The 23,250-nt window shown below is 38.9% G+C and overlaps 1 protein-coding gene across 2 annotated transcripts; it reads right to left on the reverse strand.

The window, feature by feature from the left end:
• Positions 1-1,065: 1,065 nt before the first annotated feature.
• LOC105275893 (neural cell adhesion molecule 1) lies at positions 1,066-22,369 on the reverse strand. 2 transcript variants are annotated; one of them, XM_011333082.3, is made up of 12 exons: positions 20,341-22,369; positions 13,906-14,038; positions 10,467-10,681; positions 10,281-10,391; positions 8,623-8,838; positions 6,228-6,524; positions 5,787-5,917; positions 5,538-5,697; positions 4,865-5,167; positions 4,178-4,630; positions 3,674-3,883; positions 1,066-3,597 (listed from the first exon to the last, which is right to left on the reverse strand). In XM_011333082.3, exons 1-12 carry the CDS (start codon positions 20,444-20,446, stop codon positions 3,551-3,553), a joined length of 2,382 nt encoding a protein of 793 aa, XP_011331384.1. In that variant the 5' UTR covers positions 20,447-22,369; the 3' UTR covers positions 1,066-3,550. The 2 variants fall into 2 exon arrangements, with proteins under 2 accessions (XP_011331384.1, XP_011331383.1); XM_011333081.3 differs by having other exon boundaries at positions 4,172-4,630.
• Between the last annotated feature and the right edge of the window lie 881 nt (positions 22,370-23,250).

Here is a 23,250-nt window from a genome sequence, read left to right on the forward strand (position 1 = left end):
TTCATTACCTGAAATTTCAACGAGCAATTACTCTCTCGTTAATCCGTTGATCTTTGCTCGATATTAGATCGACAAATCGGAGATAAAACAGTGCAAAATGTGTAATTTATTCTTACCATTTTAGCACGGTAGTCGATCGATATATATTTAATTATGACAAAAAACAGTACTTCATCTAATTGATATTTTTCTATGCTATGTAAAATGGTTGTAGTTTCATCCATTATTCGTAATGAACGACTCGCCCTGATCTATTATTTCATCCGCTTCGGATTGAAATTGTCAACGTTCGTCTCGCGTTTCGTTCGTACATTTAGTCAGGCAAGGAAGTCCTTTTTTTTACTTTACGTTCAGTTATCTCCCTTTTTACCGTTTCTATAACTGTATAGTTGTTTCGTTATATGGTAGCGTGCGCGCGCCAAGTGCTCCTAACGACAGCGGTAACGACGACAGCTCGCACGGATTTCAATTTTGCAAGCACTCAGTATAATGTCGGACGAATTGCCGGGGTAGCTGAAAATAACAGGGATTATCTGCGACGTACACGGCCGTCATCCCCCATGACGATAACGATAACGCCGGGTCCCGGCGCACTACAAAGTATAATCTAATTATCTGGCCGGCGCGGACGCGCTTCCCAACGCTTTACGCTGCGCCGCGTAACGCGCAATTGCGTTCAACGTATGCTACAACGTATGGCGCCCGTCGGCTGCATCTTCATTACGGCGTATGCATTTATGGTCGCGTGGATCTCTCTCTTCCCTGCCACTGGTATCGTCAATTGCACGAGGTGCGTCACATTTAAACGCGACGCCGTGTGATGCAGCAATCAAAATATAACGTCCGATAATACGTGTGTACGTTGATGTCACTTGAAATTGATAAAAATTATAAAATGTATTTTTGACTGGTAGTTAATTTTAATTATAATATTCTGATTAATATGCTTGTTAATATTCTTACTAATAGTTATGCTCTCTCTTTCTTCTTTTTCCCTCTTTTCTTTGTGTTTATGTCAATGTTAACAAATATATTTTTTAACATATACAACAGAAGAGCGACATTTCGACAAGTCTTTAAAGTGGCATTACTTTATTAACCATTTTTGTTGTATCTTCTCTTTACAAGAGTTTAATACGTTCTCATGATATTGTTCTCGATAGATCGGCATGGCTACAAACAGACGTTACGTATTAAACATATAATTTTAATGCTGACCCGCAAATCTTGGATAATTCAATCCGCTGATATATCTTACACGACCCGTGAGCGAAGGGTTTTGCACGCCTTGCGAAAGATTATAGCTTGCTCATAGATTATAACGTGATTCTCTACGTGTCGCGCGATATTTAATTCATAGCTCTAAATCATAACCACTGCCAGGCAATTTGCGGAAATGGGACAGCTGTCGCGTGCAGCAAGGTAATTATTCCGACGTTGATGAAGTTTTCATTAATGGATTGTTGGTATTCGCGGAAAAGTGTTCGACTCGTGAACGCACAAAGCGAACATGCATATTCGACATTGTCCCAACATAGATATGTCCGCAATATTAACATACAGCTAGTAAGAATTGGTTGCAATCGTTTTTAATTTAAAACAAATACGAAAGCACACTTATAAAATATAAAAACATCAGATATTATAATCAACAGAACTTGAACGTTATAATTTTGAACAAAAACGAAACCATCCAATTTTTCGTGCTTATCAATACCGAATAAATATTAAACTAAATCTCTTTAGATAAATAAGAAAATAAAGGAATTATGCTAAATATATAAATATAAACGAAGATGGATAGATTCGTTTTTTCGTACATGTGGCGCTCTCAAATACCCAACTGTGTGAGAAAAGTATCACTGTTACTTTTACATACTGATAACTGGTAACACAGATTACATTGTAGCTTTCAGAGGATACAGGCAACAAAGTTATTTAATCTCTTTAAACATTGACTTACCATTCTATTGATTATATAAGAACTCATTGTACTTTGACAGAATTAATGTTATGTAATTACTTTGGCTTTAAAAATTTGCGGCGAAACGCTTCTTTATCGACGCTCGAGAGTTGTATTGTACTTCGTAAAATATCACATAATTACGGAAAATGTGAAAGTTTACATGTCGATTTATAGCTATAATTTACTGAAGTGTTTTATCAAATCCTGACGAGTTAAATGCTGACACTTTTGCCTATTGATAAGGTACTACATTTAGCAACATGAGCGATTATAATGCTCGACGCGCTTATGAAACGGATCATTAAATCAGTAACCGCACCCCGAGCAGCTCTATTATCGTTAATAACTGGCAAATTAGTAGCAATTAGCAATTTCAACATTAATGGTTCCGCCGCTTTGTTAGGTCACGGAATGCTATGATTTATACAGAATGATCATTATCGCGATTTCATTTCTTATTTAGCGCGCGATTTTGTGAGATAGATTTCATCAAGAATCGATTTGAACTTTTTTACATTGATTTCATAACAATTATAATTAAGAATATTAAGAGAATACTAGAATATTTTAACGTAATATATCTATATATATAAGGAAATTGTAAGATAAAGAACATTAGATTTTTTTTGTATGATAGTCTCCTTATTTTACTGATCAATCGCTATTGATACAATTTGGCGAATTATCTCGTTTCACAAATTCCATTTTCTGTCGATATCATTACGAATACGGTATTTACACAATCGTATGGAATAACGTGATCTACATTGATCAAAGATTGTACAAATAATTTATGAACTACGGACTGCTTCAAAAAAGCTTATTTAAAGTATAAATAAATTTTAGCAATGTAGCGTATTGCGAAGTACAGCGTAGCGTTAAGAATGGTTAAGCATATGTGCACCAGGCAAATCTGCGTTTGTTAAATACACAAATTTCAAGTTTGTAATACGCGCGATTGAAATTCGCAAATACATTTAAATCCGAAAACCAGCCAGTATTTTTTGAAGCAGTCTCCACTACGCGGCATAGGTACACAAGATCACGGCCTTAAGTCGACGTATTAATACGCTAATACGTGGGAGTTTACGGAAGCTCCTCCACGGCGCCTTAGCCTACGTTGTAAAAATAGCTGTACATTTTATAACGCTAGTTTAACTCTAGGCTCTATACAAATCTAAAATACAAATTTCGGGCGCGGACGGATGCTTCCGTATCGCGCGGCGAAGCGTTTCGCGTAAAGCAAATATAAATAGCTAATAGAATGTTTCGTAATGCCTCGATTCGCATGAAGATCGGTCGCATTTGCCGACTCGTTCGTAAAGAGCACCGCGTGTCACTCAACCGTAAACCCTTCGGGTTAAACGAGCGACTTGATGCTTAATGGCTGCTCGCGCGCGTTACTATTCTTGCAGCCGATGGTCACGACGTTTGCAGCGTTACGACGCGACGTAAATTAGAACGTGCCGACTTATGCGATCGTCGAAGCGGTAGATAATCTACATATGGAATTCTACTTTTTTACATTGCACTTCGTATCTCGATTATATCTAGCTGTACAGAATCAGTGAGTTAGTCGTGCAGTTAATCCTGTTGTAAGTCAAGCTCCACTCGCTGCAGTAAATCTGGCTCTGAAAGGAGATTTCGCAATTAACCGTTTATTCGAACTGACAGTTCGGGAGTGGATCATTCATTTGTCATAGCCACCATTTCGGTTCTCCTCGACGTAGAGACTAGCTCTTTGCGAACGCCTGTTCTCATTTGAGTATCTGACTCTGGGCTCGATCCTCTGGGCTGGAACGTAGGTGGGCGTAGTAAAATCGTCCGGTCCTTCTACGACGGTAGTGTTTGATCTCTTCCTGCAAATCGCTAGGCCGATTACCACTCCAATACCGACGAGGACTAATGCTGCGGCGCCTTTAACATTCAGAATTAATTTTAGAGTTGAGATATGAAATTTAAATTTCATAAATGTGACAAAAGTTCCAAAATTTAGTATAAACATGGCTTTCTTAATACAGAAAATTAAAAGCACTTATAATAAATTCGAAAATTTCGATACATCTAAAAAAATATTAATTTATGGGAAATTTTTTAATGACGAAAGCTTATATTTTAGTTTATTCACATCAAACTGAAGGTTTGCAAAAAGTGATTAGATGAAATTAATATATCAAACTAAAAAGCCAGCAAAATTGATTTTACCTGTACCTGTCAGTGCAATAGCGATAATCATGTTTTCAGAACTAGCTTGCGGTAGTGCTTTCTTCAGGTCTTCTAAGAAGATCCCGCTTCTCTCCAGCCTTCCGATGGGTTCCGCAACTGTGATATGTTCTAGAAGGGCAGGTTCGCTCCTGCCATGTCCATTGATCGCATAAACGTACACCGTATAATCATATCCTGGTTCAAGATCGTGAAGCTGAAAGTTCGGGGTCTGATTCATGTCCTGATATATCGACGGCGATTCCCCGACCGTTCCCTGATCGCTCTGAGGTGTTTGAAGAGTGTGAGGACCGATCTGACTGACCCCAGAATTCCTGAGGGATCCTCGAACCTCCAGTAAAAAATGCTGCGGCAAACCGCCGTCCGATCCGGGGATGCAATTAACCTCGAGCAGGCTGCTCTCGTTATGCAACGAACAATCGAGTGGTGGTTGCGGCGGCTCTGAGCGTTAAAAAGGTCGACATTTAGCTCTCAGCGTAGAAATAAAAAGTCTCTCATACGCATTGATCAAATTTAACAATTAAACAGAATTGACTACCGCATCTACCGCAGAAATTTCAATTGTAATTATTAAAACATTTTATTTTATCTTATTTTATATATTATTTTAGTTTGAAATACAGTTTTCATTATTTGCAAGAAACAATAGAATAATATTGATGGATAACAACTCACTGGCAGGTACGATGTTGAATATACAGGGTGTTCTCTGCCGTCCAATACTGTTCATCGCCCAACAAGCTAACGTGCCGTAATCGGTGTCGGCGACAGGTGTGTACTCCAGCACACTCATAAGCCCCTTATTCTCGATCCTCGAGTTTAGTATAGGCAAAACGTCGCCGATAGTGGCATTGTATGTCCATGAAAATCGCACATCATCCTCGGGCAGTGCTTCCACTTCGCACCTGAGCAGTATCGATTCATGCCGAGCGACAGTGATTTCGTTCCTCTCGTTTCCTTTTCTGCATCTTGGTACATCTGTCAAACATTTCAATGAAATTGTATGAGACAGACAGAAAGAAGAGAAACGTGATGCAAATATTCTCTTTCTTATTCTTTTGTAGAATCTTTTATAGATAATTTTTATCTTTATAATTTTTACAGTTTTCTACGAATATCTTCCTTAGGATATCTTAATATCTTTCATTCCGCTTATTACAGTGATTATTATTATATAATAAATAATCTTAATTTTTTATCAAAGAATATAACTCTTTAGAAAATCCTCTGACACAGATTATTAATTTAGCTTATCACACACCCGCTGGTGTTTGCAACGCAAACAGAGCTCATTCCGACGAAAATAAATCTCGAGCGGCGCACCTAATAAATAAAAGTGACTACTCACATTTCATGTGAATAAAAAGCGACGAGCTGTGAGTTTCTCCCACGGCATTTGCGGCCATGCAGGAATACTCGCCGACGTGTGCGAGCGTAAGCACCCGCAGGGTCAACGAGTTAGAAGCCAGCAAAATTCCGGCACTCACATCGTGCTCCAGCCGTCGGTTCTGCAGACAAGAATGCTCGAGTAGCAATGAATCGCTTCAGCTGACGGATAACAAGATCCCTTTTTTTTCCTCCTATATTTTCTACTTACATTGTGATACCAGATCACTCGCGACGGTGGCGGGTTACTTTGAACGTCGCAGACTAATTTGAGATCGTCACCCTCCCTCAAAGTGTCCAAAAAGTAGCCACTGGCCAAATGAGCGACAACCACTGGAGCATCTGTTCGTAATTCGAGAAAGATTGCGTCATTATTTTAGTATTCGTCTTCGGCTTCGGCTTGGCAGACTTGAATATGAAAGGGTATACATAAAAAGATCTTTACATGACTGAAGAAACGGTTAGGAAATAATTTGAAGATTTTTAAGTATCAAATCTGAAAAAAAGTTTCAACACAAAATTATACAACTATAAAAAATTGCTTTTGAAGAGAGAATAATCTTTTAAATTTTTGGATACATTCGTATGTCAAATTTGGAATATTGTTTAATTCAGGCTAAGATTCGTGAAAGTTGCAAACATGAAGACTCACAAGCGATGTGGAGTATTTTGGCTTCCTCGAGCACTCCTCCGGGAAACCTCGGATTTTCAGCTCGACAGATCAATTCCTTGCCATCGTCGTCCTTATTGAGCACCAAAGTCAATTTGCTCACTGTCGAGTTAGTTCTCTGTGTGCTAGACACATTGGAGTCGCCAATCACTTGTTCTCCAAGTCTCCAGATGATCCTGGCCGCTGGAGAACTACCCCAAGTCTCGCACCTGGCTGCGATCGGACGACCAGCGAAGATCTGATCCTCGCTTAGCATGATCTTTACGATCGCCGGCTTAACTGAAATGTAGAAAACAATTTGAATCAATAAAAAATAGAAGATTAAATCGCATGGAATTAAAGATGTTTCGTATCATCTTCTTCTTAAATTTTCTTTTTAAATGCTTTGCAATATTCTCTGTTATTTCTTCTTGACTCCAACTCTTTCGGTTCTTGATACAAAAAAGTTGTGAAGGCAAAAAGTACGCATGTAAGTCTAACAAGGTTAGATACCTTGCTGTCAAAAATTCACATCTGCGGATGTAGACGCGAAGGATGATTTCAGCTGACGCAAAAAACTACGAGCGAATTGAGGGTCTCGTTGCCGGCACTGCGCTACGAAAATAACGGTCCGAGAGGGATCCGGAGGCTTGCCGCCCTAAACCGCGTATTTTTACTTTTGGATGACAATTCCGCGAAATACGACCGTCAAAGGAGTTAAGAAGATCCGCGCGAAATCGTTGGAATTTATCTTGCTTCCGCTGCGGATCAGTTGCTTTCTCACAACTATATTTAAGCTTCTTTCTTTGCTTGGAATATGTAAAAATGATTTAAATAACGGAAAAAATCGAAAAAATTAAATGGTAGAATAAAATAGAATATTATGTCGAACTGACTGAAAAACTTGAATTGTAGGCGCAACGATGGAAAAAAGAACGAAAAAATTAAAGATTATTATATTAATATTAGTTTCATGTATATACAGGGTGTTTCCTAAGTAAGTAGACAAACTTAAGGAGGATATTCCTTGGCTTATTTTAAGAAGAAAAGGTCATATAAACATATGTCCTAAACTGCTTTGTTTTCCAAAAAAAAGTATCTGTCATTGTAAATACGTCTTGCTTGACGAGCGTTTCCATTAGCAAGACCGTATACGAAATGCATATCTGCCATTTCGGCGTTTGTGTAATTTACCATAATTAATAAAATTACTAAACTTAATAGGAACTAATAAAGTTTGCGTCAAAGATAACGTGATAGCAGTGATGCCGGATAGCGTGCTTTTGCAGTACGAGTCAACAGCGGTGGGGATGGAGTGGGAATGGTCTCGCGGCGGCCGCGCGGCGTAGTCTGAAACGAGTGTTCACTTGCGGCGCCGCGAGACCATCCCCACTCCATCCCCATCGCTGTTGACTCGTACTGCAAAAGCACGCTATCCGAAAAGTGAACGAAAACAGTGATGTACTTTTTTTGGAAAACAAAGCAGTTTAGGATATATGTTTATATGACCTTTTCTTCTTAAAATAAGCCAAGGAATATCCTCCTTAAGTTTGTCTACTTACTTAGGAAACACCCTGTATATATATATAATAAGAATAAATAATTTTAAATTAATTAAAAGGAAATTTGGATATAATTAGTAATTTGCTTTTTAAATTATGAACTAGTTTTTCAGATTTATAGAGTTTCTATATTCAAGTTTTGATCATTAAATGATGAGAGTTTAAAGAAAATAGCGCTTATATGTTTCGTTAGATTACGAATAAATAATTTGCTCTCCGACAAAATAACTTCATATGTGTGCTTCGCGTTTAGATTCGATTACAAGCGTCCCGAGGATTGCAACAAGTGTTTCCTTTATGCCCGTTGGGTGCGGAGTGCGATGGTTTTCCCGCTTAACTTGGCCCAAAAATAAATACGAGAGAGAAAGGAAAAGACGCAGAACGGAAGCGCGACGAACGTGTCGATCGAATAAAACGTGCCAAGAGTACCCTTTAACACGCGCCGCTTAAGACCGCCTTTTAGCACGTACTTAGGGATCGAGGGAACGGCCTTGAGAAGCGTGACTGTTCCTTCGATTTTATTTTAAGCAGATGTCACGTTAACGCGGCATTTATGAGCTGCTTCTCCGAAATGCCGCCCTTTGCATTTCATCATCACCGAAATGCGCAGGAAGAGTTAAGAAACCGTCGGAAGGAGTGCTCGATCGGATGCGAGAGATTTACGAGCTCGTAGGGCTATAATCATAGTCGAAACCTTAGAGCATTAGCCTAAAATTACGACTTACGAATGAGCTTCATTTTCTATAAATTATATTTAAATTTACTCCAGCTTAACAATCGGCTTTAATGTCAGAAAATAATCTAAGTTCAAAATTTACATAAAGTATGATGCTTACGATATATGTCGAGAGGCACTTCGCGGACGATAGGTTTCTCCATTGGTTCAGACTGTGCCCTGCACTCAAGCTTCGTTCCCCACAGTGACCTGATGACCCGGTCGATGAACAGGTGGTTCACCGTAAATCTACTGGACGAGCCGATAGGCGAGGTGTCGACCACACCATCTAACATTTCGTTGTCCCTCCACCATGTTACTATCGGCCTGGGTCTACCTGTGAATCAATTCCAAGCGAAGTTCTTTCGTGAATCAGTTACGAATGCAACCAATTTATGCTACTTGCAAGATGTTATATAAGATAATATAATATTGGGTTGGCCAAAAAGTAATTGCGTTTTTTTTTATATAAATAAAAGGCGAATTTTTCACGGGAAACAAAAACTTTATTAAACAATATATTGTCCATTTTGTTTGATTATCTTTTGCCATTTTTCAGGCAACTTCATGATTCCGCGCTCAAAAAAGTTCTTATCTTTTTCAGCAAAAAACAATTCCAACAACGATTTGATATCCTCATCAGCAGTAAAGGTTTTACCATTCGAGGCGTTTTGCAAAGAACGAAACAAATGGTAATCTGATGGTGCCAGGTCTGGCGAATATGGTGGATGTGGTAACACATCCCATTCAAGCTGCAACAATTTTTCACGAGTGACCAAACTTGTACGTGGTCTAGCGTTATCATGGTGAAACACAACACCTTTGCGACTCACCAATTCTCGACGTTTCTGTTTGATGGCATCATTTAATTTATCCAGTTGACGACAGTATACGTCTGAATTAATGGTTTGATTCCTTGCAAGCAGCTCAAAATACACAATACCTTTAAAGTCCCACCAGACTGACAGCATAATCTTTCTTTGGTGAATATCTGCTTTTCAAGTGCTTTCAGCAGGTTCATCACGCTTGCTCCACCATCTTTTTCGTTTGACGTTGTTGTAGACGATCGATTTTTCGTCGCCCGTTATCATACGTTTCAAAAATGAATCATTTTCCTCACGTTTCAAAAGAGAATCGTAGATGTCAATACGCTTAGTGAGATGAATTTCTTTGAGCTCATGTGGTACCCAAATATCGAGCTTACTAATGTATCCAAGTCGTTTTAAATGGTTTTCAACACTCGATTTCGATATATTAAGATTCTCGGCAATCTCTCGGGTCGTTAAACGCCGATTGGAATCGATCAGTGCCTTTATTTTGTCATCATCAATTTCGATTGGCCTTCCTGAGCGTGGTGCATCTTTCACATAAAAATCTCGAGATCGAAATTTAGTAAACGAATTTTGACACTGCCGCAGTTTTAAAGCATCTTCGCCATATACATCAGATAACTTTTTATGAGCTTGCACAGCGTTTTTCCCTTTTCGGAAGTAATAAAACAAAATATGAGGAAAATGTTCTTTTTGATTTTCCATTTTGAAATCGACGGCAAAGAAACAATTGTTAACGAAATCGTGTGCTTTCTTTTTCTAAAACAAGCTTGAACTGTGAGTTGTTAACCTACATAATGAATTTGCGGTTTAGAATGAAGTTAGTTACATTTCAAGACATGTATGTCCATCTATTGGAAAAAAACGCAATTACTTTTTGGCCAACCCAATAATATGGAACAACGCGGTGCATCTGGATGCATCAGACAATAATGAAACGCGTGATTACCTCCTGACACTTGACATGTCAGAGCAAGGTTGTAACCCTCCAGAAACGGACCACCCACCCCCGTTACCTCTCGTCCTTGGGCATCATATATCACAGGCCTAGTCGGCTGCTCTGAAACGGTGAAATGTGACGGTGTAACAGCGTTTTGTTGCCTCGTTGTCGCGCGCTTTGAAACGCGATAGTTACCAACTAGAGTCAAGTTCACGTGGAAGTTACGCGTGGGCGAATTCATGAAATCCACTCTACACCTGAAGATTCCCTGGTCCTTCAGCTTCACTCCAGTGACTTTCAACCTCGCCTGGTGACCATCGCCAACCTGGAAGTACGTTCGGCTTCCGAGATCGTCGCTGACCGCCCAATGAACGGCTGCGCTCAAATTAACACCATTTCTCGCATCCAGGCTGCAAAATACAATATTAATATAGTTGGACTAAATCTTAGCCAATCGAAATTGTTTTTAAATGCACAATTTGCATCTATTTTACATATAATCTATTATTATCATTTTTATTTTTCGTTTCTAGGAAAGAAAGTTTGAGCCGGAAAATCTCAATATCAATCTGAGGCGCCACATTAATTCGCCAAGAATTCTTAAATTTCCATCACGATGTTGAGCATTTCCGGTACCGAAAGCCGTGCTTTATAATAAACACCGTGCTTTCAGCCAATTGGCGGCCCGCGGTGACTAAACTCGCGTGCACTGCGCGTCTATTCGCGGCCGGGGAAAAAAAGGACAGTTGGCAGAGCCACCGTACGCGGATTTAGATTCCCTTAGCCTTAGCGAGCTGACCATTACGCAATGGCGGGAAACAGGAAATCGTTCCGGTGCGCGGCGGAAAAGTGGCGGCAAACGAAAAAGGAGGACTATCAAAGCTGTTTACCGCACACTGTCGCTGATACGCTGTTGACGATCGTTGCCAACCACGTCGTCAAAGTCTGCTCGGAAGTAACGATGGACGGAAAGTTCCATCTCGTGTAACTCGGGTTACGTGCCGTGAAATTGAACAGAGGCTTCTTCCACCCGCCGAAACGAAAATATGAACGCTTCTTCGAACGCGTGAAATGTCCCCCGCTACGAGGAATCCGAAGGCGTAAAACGCAAAAGGCGACCGGGCGACTGTTGTCCATCACCCAAATTGCAAACGTTTACCATAGATCGCGACCGTGATCCCATTCGACTCGAAAAATCGTTGGTAAGATCTCCGTTGTTTAAAATAGGTCATTTCAATCGCGAATGAAAGTTCTTCTCGTTCGAGACGGAGCGAAATTAAATGTACGCGGGTAAATCAAATATCGCAATAAAATGTTTCGCCAGCATTGATTTGCGGAGCGGTGTAGCGCTTCCAGTTCGGCGATCTCATTTTCCGTTTTTCCATCATTCCACGACCGTATCAACGGGTTATCAAAACCGCAAACCCGCGAATGGACTCGTGAGAAACGCTTCACCAGCAGAAGGCACAAATGATGAAACGGTCTGCTTTATGTTCTACCCTCGCAGCTCGTCCTCATCGTTCTCTCCTTTGATGTTCGACGATCCCTTTTGCTCGCTGTATTTCTCCTATGAAGGTCCTTTGATATTATCCAGCACTCTATGTTCTCTTGTATAAAGCTTATAACCATCACGGTTTTTGATAACCGCACGCGCTGACAGTTTATATTCGCGTTTGTATTCGCCACGCGACGTGCGATGCTCTTTTGCTACATTTTTAGCTATTCATATTCTCCCCGGCGAGAGCTTATACGAGAATCATAAAGCTTTCTCTGAGGTGAGGCATATTCGTTTTTAATGAAAGTGGCGCTGGCTCGATGCGAATAATCTATATTTGTAATAGACTATTTTTTTCTAAAAACTAATTGTAATTTCCAGTAACATCAGAACACAACGTTCCTTTGAAGATCATGACTGAAAAATTATATTTCATTATATGTATAATAATTAAATGGTAATTTACACATTTACATAGTATGTTATACGTTACGCTTCAATTTCTTAACGAACAAAACAGGTAAACAATTTGGGCAGCAGATTTTCGTAATAAAAATTCCTTTGGACCCTTCATGATCTTCATACAGAGCTATTTATTTTTTGTAGATGAACGAATGGTGCCTGATGACGGAATATCTCGCTTTACGATCCCGGAGATCGTTTTCGTAAATAAGCGACTCCACGCACGATGTTTAACGACCATGTCAGCCGAAAAGAGTCCTCGATCGACTGCTATTCCTGAAACTCGGTCCGTGTTATGAAATTCCATCATCCTACGCTTCCGATCGTGGATATTCGGTCGAATTATTTATACAATCTTGATCTAAGCTAACTTGTATTTCCTCGACTACGCATCAACGCGCAACGCAACCATTTCTGTGCAATCGCGCGCGCGTCCACACGATTTGTATTCAAATATATTTGATATAACGATACAAAAGAGTAATAATTTGAGAGTTTCCAACAAACTTCTATAAAGATCGTACATAAAAACAGTATAATTTTAAGATGGTGTTTATAATTATCTACTTTTTCTCCCCATTTTCTTATTAAAGATTAGAAATTAATATATTTCCTAAAAATATATTTTATAAAATATTTGTACTAGTATTTTCAAATAGAATCTACATATAATTTTAATCTACATAATTTTAAATACTTACATAATTTTAAATACTTTTATATTCAAAATTACTTTAATTGAGATTGTGTCTCGGTCTTCTTACACAAAATTATTTTCTAATTACTGATACAGTAATCAGTATCGACATATAAATTCTATCAAATCTTAATATTAAATTTTATTTTAATTAATAAGCACGCGATATTTATACGTCACGAGCAAAGTGCGTCAAGGTGTCTATAAGGAGAGTTCACGCTCGACCCAGACTCATGCCGGGATATTTCGAGATGCGGCTTCAGAACAATGGCATCCCATTCCATCTCCCAATAACGCAGGGCTAGCCAACATGCGGCAATCCAACTTTCGACAGAAAGTCACCGCCGTGTGAATCAGTTCCCATGAGTTCTCAGAAAACAGGAAGTCGGCAACAGGAAGAACTTTTTTAAGCTCGAGGACCGCACGCTCTCCTTCTCTCTTTTTCTGGCGGAAAAATTTCCTTCTGCTGTGTTCTTAATAAATGCATCCTGATCTGCATATAAATTTGCTGCGGACGTGTACAGAGATTTTATATAGGGATGCTCTTGATATAGTATTTTTTTGGCATTCTTTATATATCATGTATATTTTTATGGAGAGAAAGGATATAAATATTCACTTGGTACCTGTTTTCATGAAGCATCTCATTTAAGTCATTTTAATCATCATGCAATATCGAATTTTTATAAATTCGAGTGCTTTCCAATAAATAAATATAAATTTATCAATTTTCTTTAAAAAGTATTGGCAAGACACTTTTCAGCATTTTATAAATTTCTATTTTATCTCATAAATCACACTTTATCACTTTTTTTCTCAATTTTAAATCGCAAACCCCTTTATTCTCATCATTGTAAAACTTACGTGAAAATTTTAATGATATCTGCAAAGTTAAGTTTGGATAGGTTAAAATTTTAATTTTGTAGTTTCAATGTTATGTAAAAATAGTCGGCGAGAAAAGATTATTTTGCAAAATATACCTGTAGAGTGGTATTCCGACACTATCCTTGAACCAAAGAACCATATTAATCGAATCCTCCGATGTCGGCGGTGTGATGTCACATGGCAGCTCGACATTATCGCCCTCCATCGCCCAAATTAATCTTACAGGTACTGAAAAAGAAGAAGTATATATTTTAACTTTTCTCAGAACTATATTTCATATATCTATGTAAGTTTTATTCTTGGCGCTGAGATATAAATTGTTTCCGTGATATATGAATCATAACGCTTCATCTTGACAAATGAATTATTTGTTACGTATCAAATTTTTTAATTGTGAGCTTAATTTTTTGGAGTTTTTTTATTATTTACAAATTAATATAATTCGAGATAAATACGACTGAAAACATTATTCGCCAGTGATCTTTCAGTGTTTGCTGACGAAATTACACCGAGTTCTTCAGCTCGGGACGCAACTCTGCCAGTTCGCCACGCGATGCGGTTGCAACCGCGACGACCGAGCATCGGTTCGATGTACCATTGTCCATGATTTTAAACGCGGTCCAACAAGCGATTTAAACTTAGATTCACCACATCGTTATGAAGTACCAGTGCAGAAAATAGCAGCGATATAACACGCAAGCCGGCCGGCCGACGTGCGTCGCCGCACGTGCGTGAGACGTGCTGCTGTTAAATGCACGACGCGGTATGCCATTGATAACTCGTTCATTGTGAACGCACACATGGAAACATATGCATGAAGTCAATGTATAACTTAAGGAACTTAAGGAATAAATAGTTGGCCTACTTTTTATGTTGGTCTATTTTTTCTGCTCAAATTTCCCGTGATTTTACTTAGCGGAATTTTTACACTATTATTTATTCGCATAAGATCAGATTAAGTTAAACGAAGTGCATCTATGTCTGGATGCACTCCTCCCGCGCACAACATCGTGCACGCGAGCATAACGACGACAGTATCGCTCGCGAAGAACCGCTTCATTAGTACGCCACTACATGTTTCATCGGCTTCAACGAGCCTTTAAGTATCTGATGAGAGGGTTGCGACTAAGCGCCCTGCCTATTTTACATTGGCGATTGGGCAGTCTCTTCGTATATCCAATGACGCGTTTATGCTTGTTGAAGTGTCCAACGTATTATTTCAAGCCAAATGTTGCTTTACGTGTAATGAAAAATTTTAAAAAAATGTATTATTATCAATTTGTGTACTACATTTGGCCATATAAAATATGACGTCTTATTAATAATTGCGATATATTACTTTCATATTTTTTTATTTAACAGGGATGTGTTATTAACTTATGTTTCAGAAGATATTCAGCAAAATGAGACGAAACCGTTCCAAATACAATCCACGTTATATTTCATGATCAGTTCGGATTTTTAGAGGTAAGGATATCTTCGTTTTACTCTAGTTTTCTTTCGTTAGGATTTGTTTCATTTCCATCTCACAAAAAATAAAAGAGTCTATGTAGTTAAAAAAAGAAAGATTTTCGCTGTTCTCTTTTTAAGTGGCCTATTATTGCATTGACCTGTTTCTTGCAGACAAAAAATTGAATACAGTTCATGGACCTCTAAGTGGATCACCATACGTTCCTCCCTTGTTTTCTTATGCGAGGTATAGAGATATCTTCCATCTTCCCAAAGAATCGATTTAAAACGTTGAGAAAGATGCGCAGTATAGTTATGTAAATAATAGTTGGCCGAGAGGGACAACTCTGCTATTTTTGTATCGTACGTTCGTTGAGAAATCATGCTTCCGGCGACTTGCATCTATTTCCGTGCGGGTCGCAGCCTGGCGTCTTTCCCTGCCCCTTTCTTTCACTTGATCGCTCGCATCTATCTTGCGGAGATCGAATTGGCGATCGTGTGCTTGATATATGCGAGATGAATACTTTATATGAAATATATATTTTAGAATATTGTTTATCTTTGTTAAATTATAAGAAATCTGTTCATAAAGATTTTGCAATTCAACATAATTGCAATCGACGTACCATAACCATTTAGAATGAGAACATGTGGCAAGTAATGGCTTACTGCCTTTTGAATTTCCTTTCTGAGGAGAAAACCGGTAACACTAATTTCTTTCAAAGTCAATAATCGATATTTGTCCAGTAAATTCATTTTGAGAGATTTGAAAATCACTAATTATAGAAACATATAAAAATTTATGATAATGCAAAATAAATTTTTAATAAATTAAACAAAAACATTTAGATATTCGAACAGAACCGTGTAACGCATATAAATATTTTATCTCATTTCCATATATTTTAAGAGCTAATTATAATAGTATGTAATAATGATGTCTTTATTACATTCGAAACTATAATATTAAATACGGAATAGATTACGGACAAGATAATAGATGCATGATGAAGGCCTTACCCAAAACATAAATATAAAACATGATTGATGATGATAATAGTAATATAACGACCGATCGGAAACTCTGAGTTATCGATTTTTGAAGAAGAATCGTAAACACCGAAACGATCGGTGACTGGAATTCTTATTTGAGGAATAGATTATATATTTCATCCCGATGCTCGACGGTAATTATTTACGAAGACCATGTGGCCACCTACCTAAATTAACCGGATCCATTTCGAAATAACGAGCCACACGCAAGCCGACGCTATGTCGATTTTCGGTCGACCACCTTCTGTTCATCGCAACCTCCCTGCCAGCTATCCGTCCCAAGAGTCATCCGAGAGAAAGAGGGAGGGAAAACTTGGGATACCTTTGACCACTTTGTATGATAATCTGACCAATGCTCTGACCCGAACCTCGTAACTCCCTCGTTACATTAGTCAAACCTCTTGCGCTTTCAAAGGACAACCCTTTCTCCACGTTCCACCCTGCTGTTCTGTTTTTCGACCCTTACAAGCCAACTCACGTTTAAACATTGACGATGTAATATTTCATAATCACCGTTCGAGCAATCAAACATAGAGAAAAAATTGCCATTGCATTAATTCTTTATAAGATGCATGTATAATATTTTATAATAATATAACTGAATAATTATAAGCTCTCCCTCTGAATTTAGGATTGTGTCAATCTATGGTTAGCACTGATTATGAAACGACCGAATCCGTTTCAATCATTGTTGGTTAATCACAATCAATTATTTTCATGATTGACACATTAATAAATAATAGATTCAGATGTAAACGCACGATACAGTGCACGTTAAACGCATCTATACATTGTCTCGATCTCACCTTCCGCATATGATTCCTCATACACATAGGCAGTCATATACTCGTCGGTAATGCTTGCGACATGTGTCACGCACAACAATGTGCAAGTCCGGGATCGGTACACGGTAGGACAAATGTCGGACCACACCGCAATTAATTACAATTCGTACTCTGTTTGATGAATCAACGATTACTCGAATCAATAAACAGGGACTAAACGACTATAAATACCAAATAATAATGACGATAGCAATCTATCACGCACGAAACATTTGCGAAACGCGATCCATGACGCAAATCACACTAATTACGCTTTCAATTAGACATTGAAAATAACACATGATTATTCTGAATTGTGCTACGGAATAAATGCAAAGCCTCGTTTCCATTTAATGAGGAGAATCTTATTATCTTATTTCGTTTTATCATTTCTGACATCTACAACAATGAACGAACAAATTAGAAGGGAGATAAGCAGGTTGAAAATGTAATTTATGTCATCTGACTGAAACGTTACAGAAAATTAAAGCAACTCTGCTTCTCATGTTGTAAAAATACAAATTCATTTATCATGATTATCCTGATTGCTAAAAGTTAATTAGAATTGTTAAACAGATTAATACGAACATTATTAGCTTAGAAATTGCTTTTACGGATTAAAATATTTTAACATACATCTGATAAGAGAAAATTTAAAAAGGATTTCGCGTAAAGAATCTTGATTGTCTTACATGAAAATTCGTCTCTGAATCCACGGGATATTATGCATATTTCGTGGACAAGATGCAAATTGAACCGTGCATCAGAAGATTAGTACGCGATACGTCGAGGGGGTCGTCGAGACGTACGATGCAAGGGTGAGCTGCCAAGCGCGAAAAGCACACTGCAGTGGTTTATGTGTTTTCATTTCGCAGAAAGTGTTGCTTTCGCAACGAGCCGTTCCGCATGACTTTTACTGTTAGACAAACATGTAAAGGCTCTCGCGATACCTCCGTGTGAGCGGGATGATAAATGTAATCATCTTTCATGTAGCAGGACCGCGCCGCGAACGTTCGGCATTATGAAGCTAGCTTTATAATCGAGAACGTAGGAATGCGAAGTATCCTTGTTGCGCGTAGCTGCACGCATTTAATTAAATTCCTGATAATATATTTAAATCGGATATCATATCTTGCATTTCTTGCCACTGTTATAACGAAGAATAAACTTCAAATATCTGAATACGTTGTTGGCAGCGTTAATCTGCGCATGATCATGTCGGTTATATGTGAATGAAACTTATACAGCGGCGGAGCCAAATATTCCAAGGTTCCTTTCCATTCGCTGAAAATAAGTCGTGCAAAATTCTTTCGCCGCGAACTCAGAACCATCCGAGTTCCCGCACTCGCACGGTATTCACGGGACCGCCGACGAAAATATCCACTCGCCGATTCGCACTTATGGCGCTTCCTATTTTCGATCGACCGTTGTGCACGTGGTAGGAGCCGTAACGTCGTTACTATAATCACGAATATCACACGGGTGCATTATCTTAACGCAATGCGGTCGAGGTTGCGTTATACCGATTATTATTATTATATTTTAACTCTCTGCGGCTTGACATTTTTCTTATCGCACTAGCGTATCTTTATTTAATTAGAGCTAGGAGAATTTTATAATAGAACGTTAGTCAGCATTATTACATATTATTATATATAATAATGCTGACTTATTTATAATATTTAAAATATTATAAATGCTTTTTGTATTTAATTGAGTGCGTTAATATTTTAAAACACTGAGACCAGTGCTCTGTTCTTTCATGCACTGTCGCTTATGATCTCAGTTGTTAAACTATTAAATAATATTATCAAGCAATTATATAAATAGCTACAAGTTACCTGATACTGACCGAGAATGTTAGTGACTATTGTGCTACCATAAAATGCACAGATTTAATTCCGCTCGTTACATTTTACGACCGAAATAACTCTTCTGGATTCTGCATAATATTTTTTTCACGGCTGTCTCCGCGATTTTACGAGCGTCGGCAACTCTGAGATTAATAATGTAATTATTCTAGCATACTACCGGTGCACGTTGGCGGTCTCGCCAAATTAAACTAGCCGCGGCTATCTCAACAGCTGTTTCAATTTTTGTCCCGTCCACGGTTGTGCCATAGGTGCTATCACACTCGCCAGATTCTTGTGTAATACGATTAATTAAACATTCACGCATACCCGACAGTTTTTGAGCGATAACGAACATAATAGCGTTTTATCCACTTCCTCTTCCGCGCGAATTAAAATATTGTTGCGTAGCATTGATATAAACAGGAAACGATGCATCATAATGCTCGTGATGCGCTTGTAAAAATTGAAGCGCACGAACGGTGCTTTGATTGAATCTTACGAACGCTAAAACGTCAGTAGGTTGCATGCGGGCCTGCGGGTTTATTTAAATCCTTCCGGTTGACGGTCAAAAACTATCAAGACTCCACGGAAGTTACGTAAGAGTGATCCAAAATCTCCGATGATCTTTCTTGCAAATTTCGATAAAATAATATCGCTTCAAAAAATAAAATGTTATAAATAATCAAGATATAATTAGGAATAATTTTCATTTTAAGAAAGACATTTTTGCAAGATTGTTATATAAATGTGTATAAAGGAAAATTAAAAATCGCGTATTCTACTTTTACGTGACGTCAAAGTAAAGTTAATGGGTCAACGTGTAAATAGCCAAACATAAATTTGGAGAGCACATTGAACTTTCAGTGAATACAGCTTTAATAGCCCTGTTGATGAATTTGACCTGCTAATTAGATGTCAAACTTTTGACAGCAACGAGGACTCAGGTGCGTATATCTTCGTCTAGTACGGCTGGATGTTGACAATCCAAAATAGATATCTCAAGCATTACTGATCTTTTTTTAATTCAGTTATTTCATGATGTGAATAGAACATAGGGCGGACGTACCGAATATATTTTTAACATAAAATATTGAATTTTCTTCAATTCTTCAGTGGATTTATTCTCAAATGTGGTTTTTAAAGTACATTAAAGAAAAAATTTATGTCCATATTCATATGAAACGTATTCCGTTTTTTGCAAAAATAAAAATGTGACATGTAACATGCTTCATATGGACATATTAAAATTGAAAATCTATTACGGTAGAAAAAGTCCAGGTAAGCATTTTAAAGTTGATAAATTACTGAAAATATCGTTTATAATTAAATATCGAAAATATCGTTCTCTTACCTTTGCTCTGGAATTCTGGTGGCTCTTCTGCAGCTACATCCATTGGACGAGTCCTTAGCACCATCAGCAAACTCGTGAAAAATACGTATTTCGATGCGCAGTGCATCTCGATATCGGCTTGTTATCGAGAAATAAAGTTCAAGTATCGCGTCAGCCGCGCTCAACGTTTCGAATCCACTTTCCTCTTACGGGGTGCAGCATTCGAGTTTTCCGAATAAAAGCGAAGCGTGTGCGACTTTGGCTCAACGGCAGTCCTTTTTGTGAGATGATATATCCTGATTCCAGGATGATCTCGATCGCGTCACTTTCTCGACCGATCGCGACGACGCAAAGGAGGAAGATCGAGACATTCTCAAAGTTCTCGTAACTGATTTTGATCCAATCGTCGCCAACGCCCATATATAACGTTGCACTTTTCGTCTTTTGCACTCACACGTGTTGTTACTATATTTATATTAGCGACAAATAATTTTATTACTTGTAATCACCACGAACGAATTCAAAAAAGATGAACTCTTGCTTCTTCTTCTGTTTTCACGTAGAACCAGCAGCTGGAATTGCACGATTTATGTTTCCCTTCAAACTTGCAAATGTCTAACTTCCACGCTTAATTTCTCCTCTTTCTCCTTAAATTCCCGATCTTCCGTAAACACATTTGCATTCGACAACTATTCAATGATATTCATTACTTCTCTTCACCACTTCCCTCCAGAATGAATCCTCGTGCTTCCTCCTCCTTTCTTCCTATTCAGAGAGTCGGGACTCCCTACAAAAAGTATAGGCGCCAGCAACACAATTCACGACTGGAGGTCCTCCGACGCGAGTCCTTTCACGCTTGCCCTTCCTTCGCTCGTTATTAAGCCGGACGCGTCGCCTCGAAATCTTTTGATTAACAAAACCAGCCGGCGTTTTCCCCCGCTTCCTTTGTGTTGCTTCTCCTCTTTCCGCGTGCTCGTTTCTTTCTGTCGAAACTTTCGTTTCAGCTTTCGACTTGGTCTCTCTTCGTCCGCTTTGACTTCCTCCTCCTCCTCCTTCTCCACCGCCACGAGGAATTTCAACTTTGATCCTGCATCTTGCGCGCGCGTGCCTTTTGCGCGCTGCTTTTTGCCACCCCTCGTTTCTCCTTAACTCTTGGTAGGTGGTCCTCCTTTCGCGCTTCGTGCACGGTTTAATTTAGGTGCGCAATGTGCAGGTAGCAATATTTTCACGTTATTTCTTTATCAATAGTGACGTTTATTATTATATTTATTAAGTTTTTTACTTATATCTTGTTAAAATAATGTGACCTATGGAATCGCTGATTAACTGAAAGATCAATGTGTACTCCAGAGTTATATTGGGATATTATCAATAAACTCTCCCAAATCAGATAGGTCAAAGGACACGATTTAAGCGAGGTACTCCAGTTCCCAAGTGGGTTAGCTAATCGATTTGATCGACTATTAATCTTGTAACGAAATGATTTATTTTATAATGGAATCTCCTAGGATAAATTCTCACAACACTCCCGTAAAACTTACAGTAGTAATATTCGTGAAGTGGCACTTGAAGCGAAAGTATATAACGTTTTTAATAGTAGTTCTTGCAATAGTCTTGAGGAAGATTTAAATTTCTCACACCTCACTGATAACACAGAACTACGTAAATTTTATTCAAGTATCTCGGAAAGAGAAATCCGGCAAAAGCACCGGGCAGCGCATCGGTGCGGTACTCCGAAACGAATGAATCTTCATCCCCCGAATAAATTCTCACGTATGGGGGTGCAATCGGCGAAACTGGCGACACCGGTGCACTTTCCGATTCGGTCGACTTTCGATCGCATCTGCTCCTGCACCTGCGAATAGCAGAGCGGCGTCCCACTTGTTCACGCGCACGCGACGTCGATTCGCTCGGGGAAATGAAGATGCTGGCGTGACAAGCACGTCGCGTTATCACGTCGACGAGACGAGCACTGCTCGAGAAAGAGAGAGAGAGAGAGAGAGAATCAGAGACCAGCGTCGCCGTCGTCGCTGTCGTTGTCGTCGTCGTCGTGATCGTGATCGTGATCGCGCGATCGTCGCCGTCGGCGTCGTCGTCGGCAGCGACTGCCACGAAACTAAAACCAAAACCGAAGACACGCGTTTAGCTTCCCCTACTCGGATCACCCTCGCCCTTCTCGCGCGCGACACACGCACTCACGCATCACTCACGCACGCACGTCGAAACGCGGAGCACGCACCCACACGCGTAGAATCGCATACGCGCCCCTTCCGCGCGAGTATGCGGTCGTGCAACACATACACACAGCCACGGATGCATGAGTAAATGGATACGACTGATGCAGGACGTGGTTGCGTTTGTGTGAACGTGGGAGTAATGTTAAATGAGTACAAGTACCACGTGCAAGTGTTGCGATGACTAATATCTCGTGTAGAGTAAGGACATGAAGCGAGAAGCACCTGTCCGCGTTATGCGAGAGGATTGCGAATGCGATTTTATTATCTTCGTTATTGCTACGAGAGAAGTTTTAGCTAGCTAAACATTCGTCGAATGGATGAATTCTTTATATTCAGATCGTTCAGATCTGTCGATTTACGATATTACTAGAAGTAGAATTTTATTTGTGATTTTGTGCAGCATGTGTCTTTCACAAACACTGATAAATCTTTCATGTCTTTCATATTTTATGCATTTTTTTATAGATTTCATACTTAATTATTCTTTTCGTTACATAATGGGTAAAAGTATTTATATATTCTGGGTTTCGTTACGAATTTATAGGTCAACTGAAATCAATGTTAAATCATGTGATCTAAAAAAAACCCTACGTTATCTTTATTTTTGCAGAAGACAGTAGCTAACGCCCTTAAATGAGAGCTCTTCATACATTTCTGCGAAAATTTTTCTTCTTTATATGGTTGTGATGTGTTT

The sequence above is a fragment of the Ooceraea biroi genome, chromosome 11 (assembly GCF_003672135.1).
Source record: "Ooceraea biroi isolate clonal line C1 chromosome 11, Obir_v5.4, whole genome shotgun sequence".
NCBI classification, from domain to species: domain Eukaryota; kingdom Metazoa; phylum Arthropoda; class Insecta; order Hymenoptera; family Formicidae; genus Ooceraea; species Ooceraea biroi.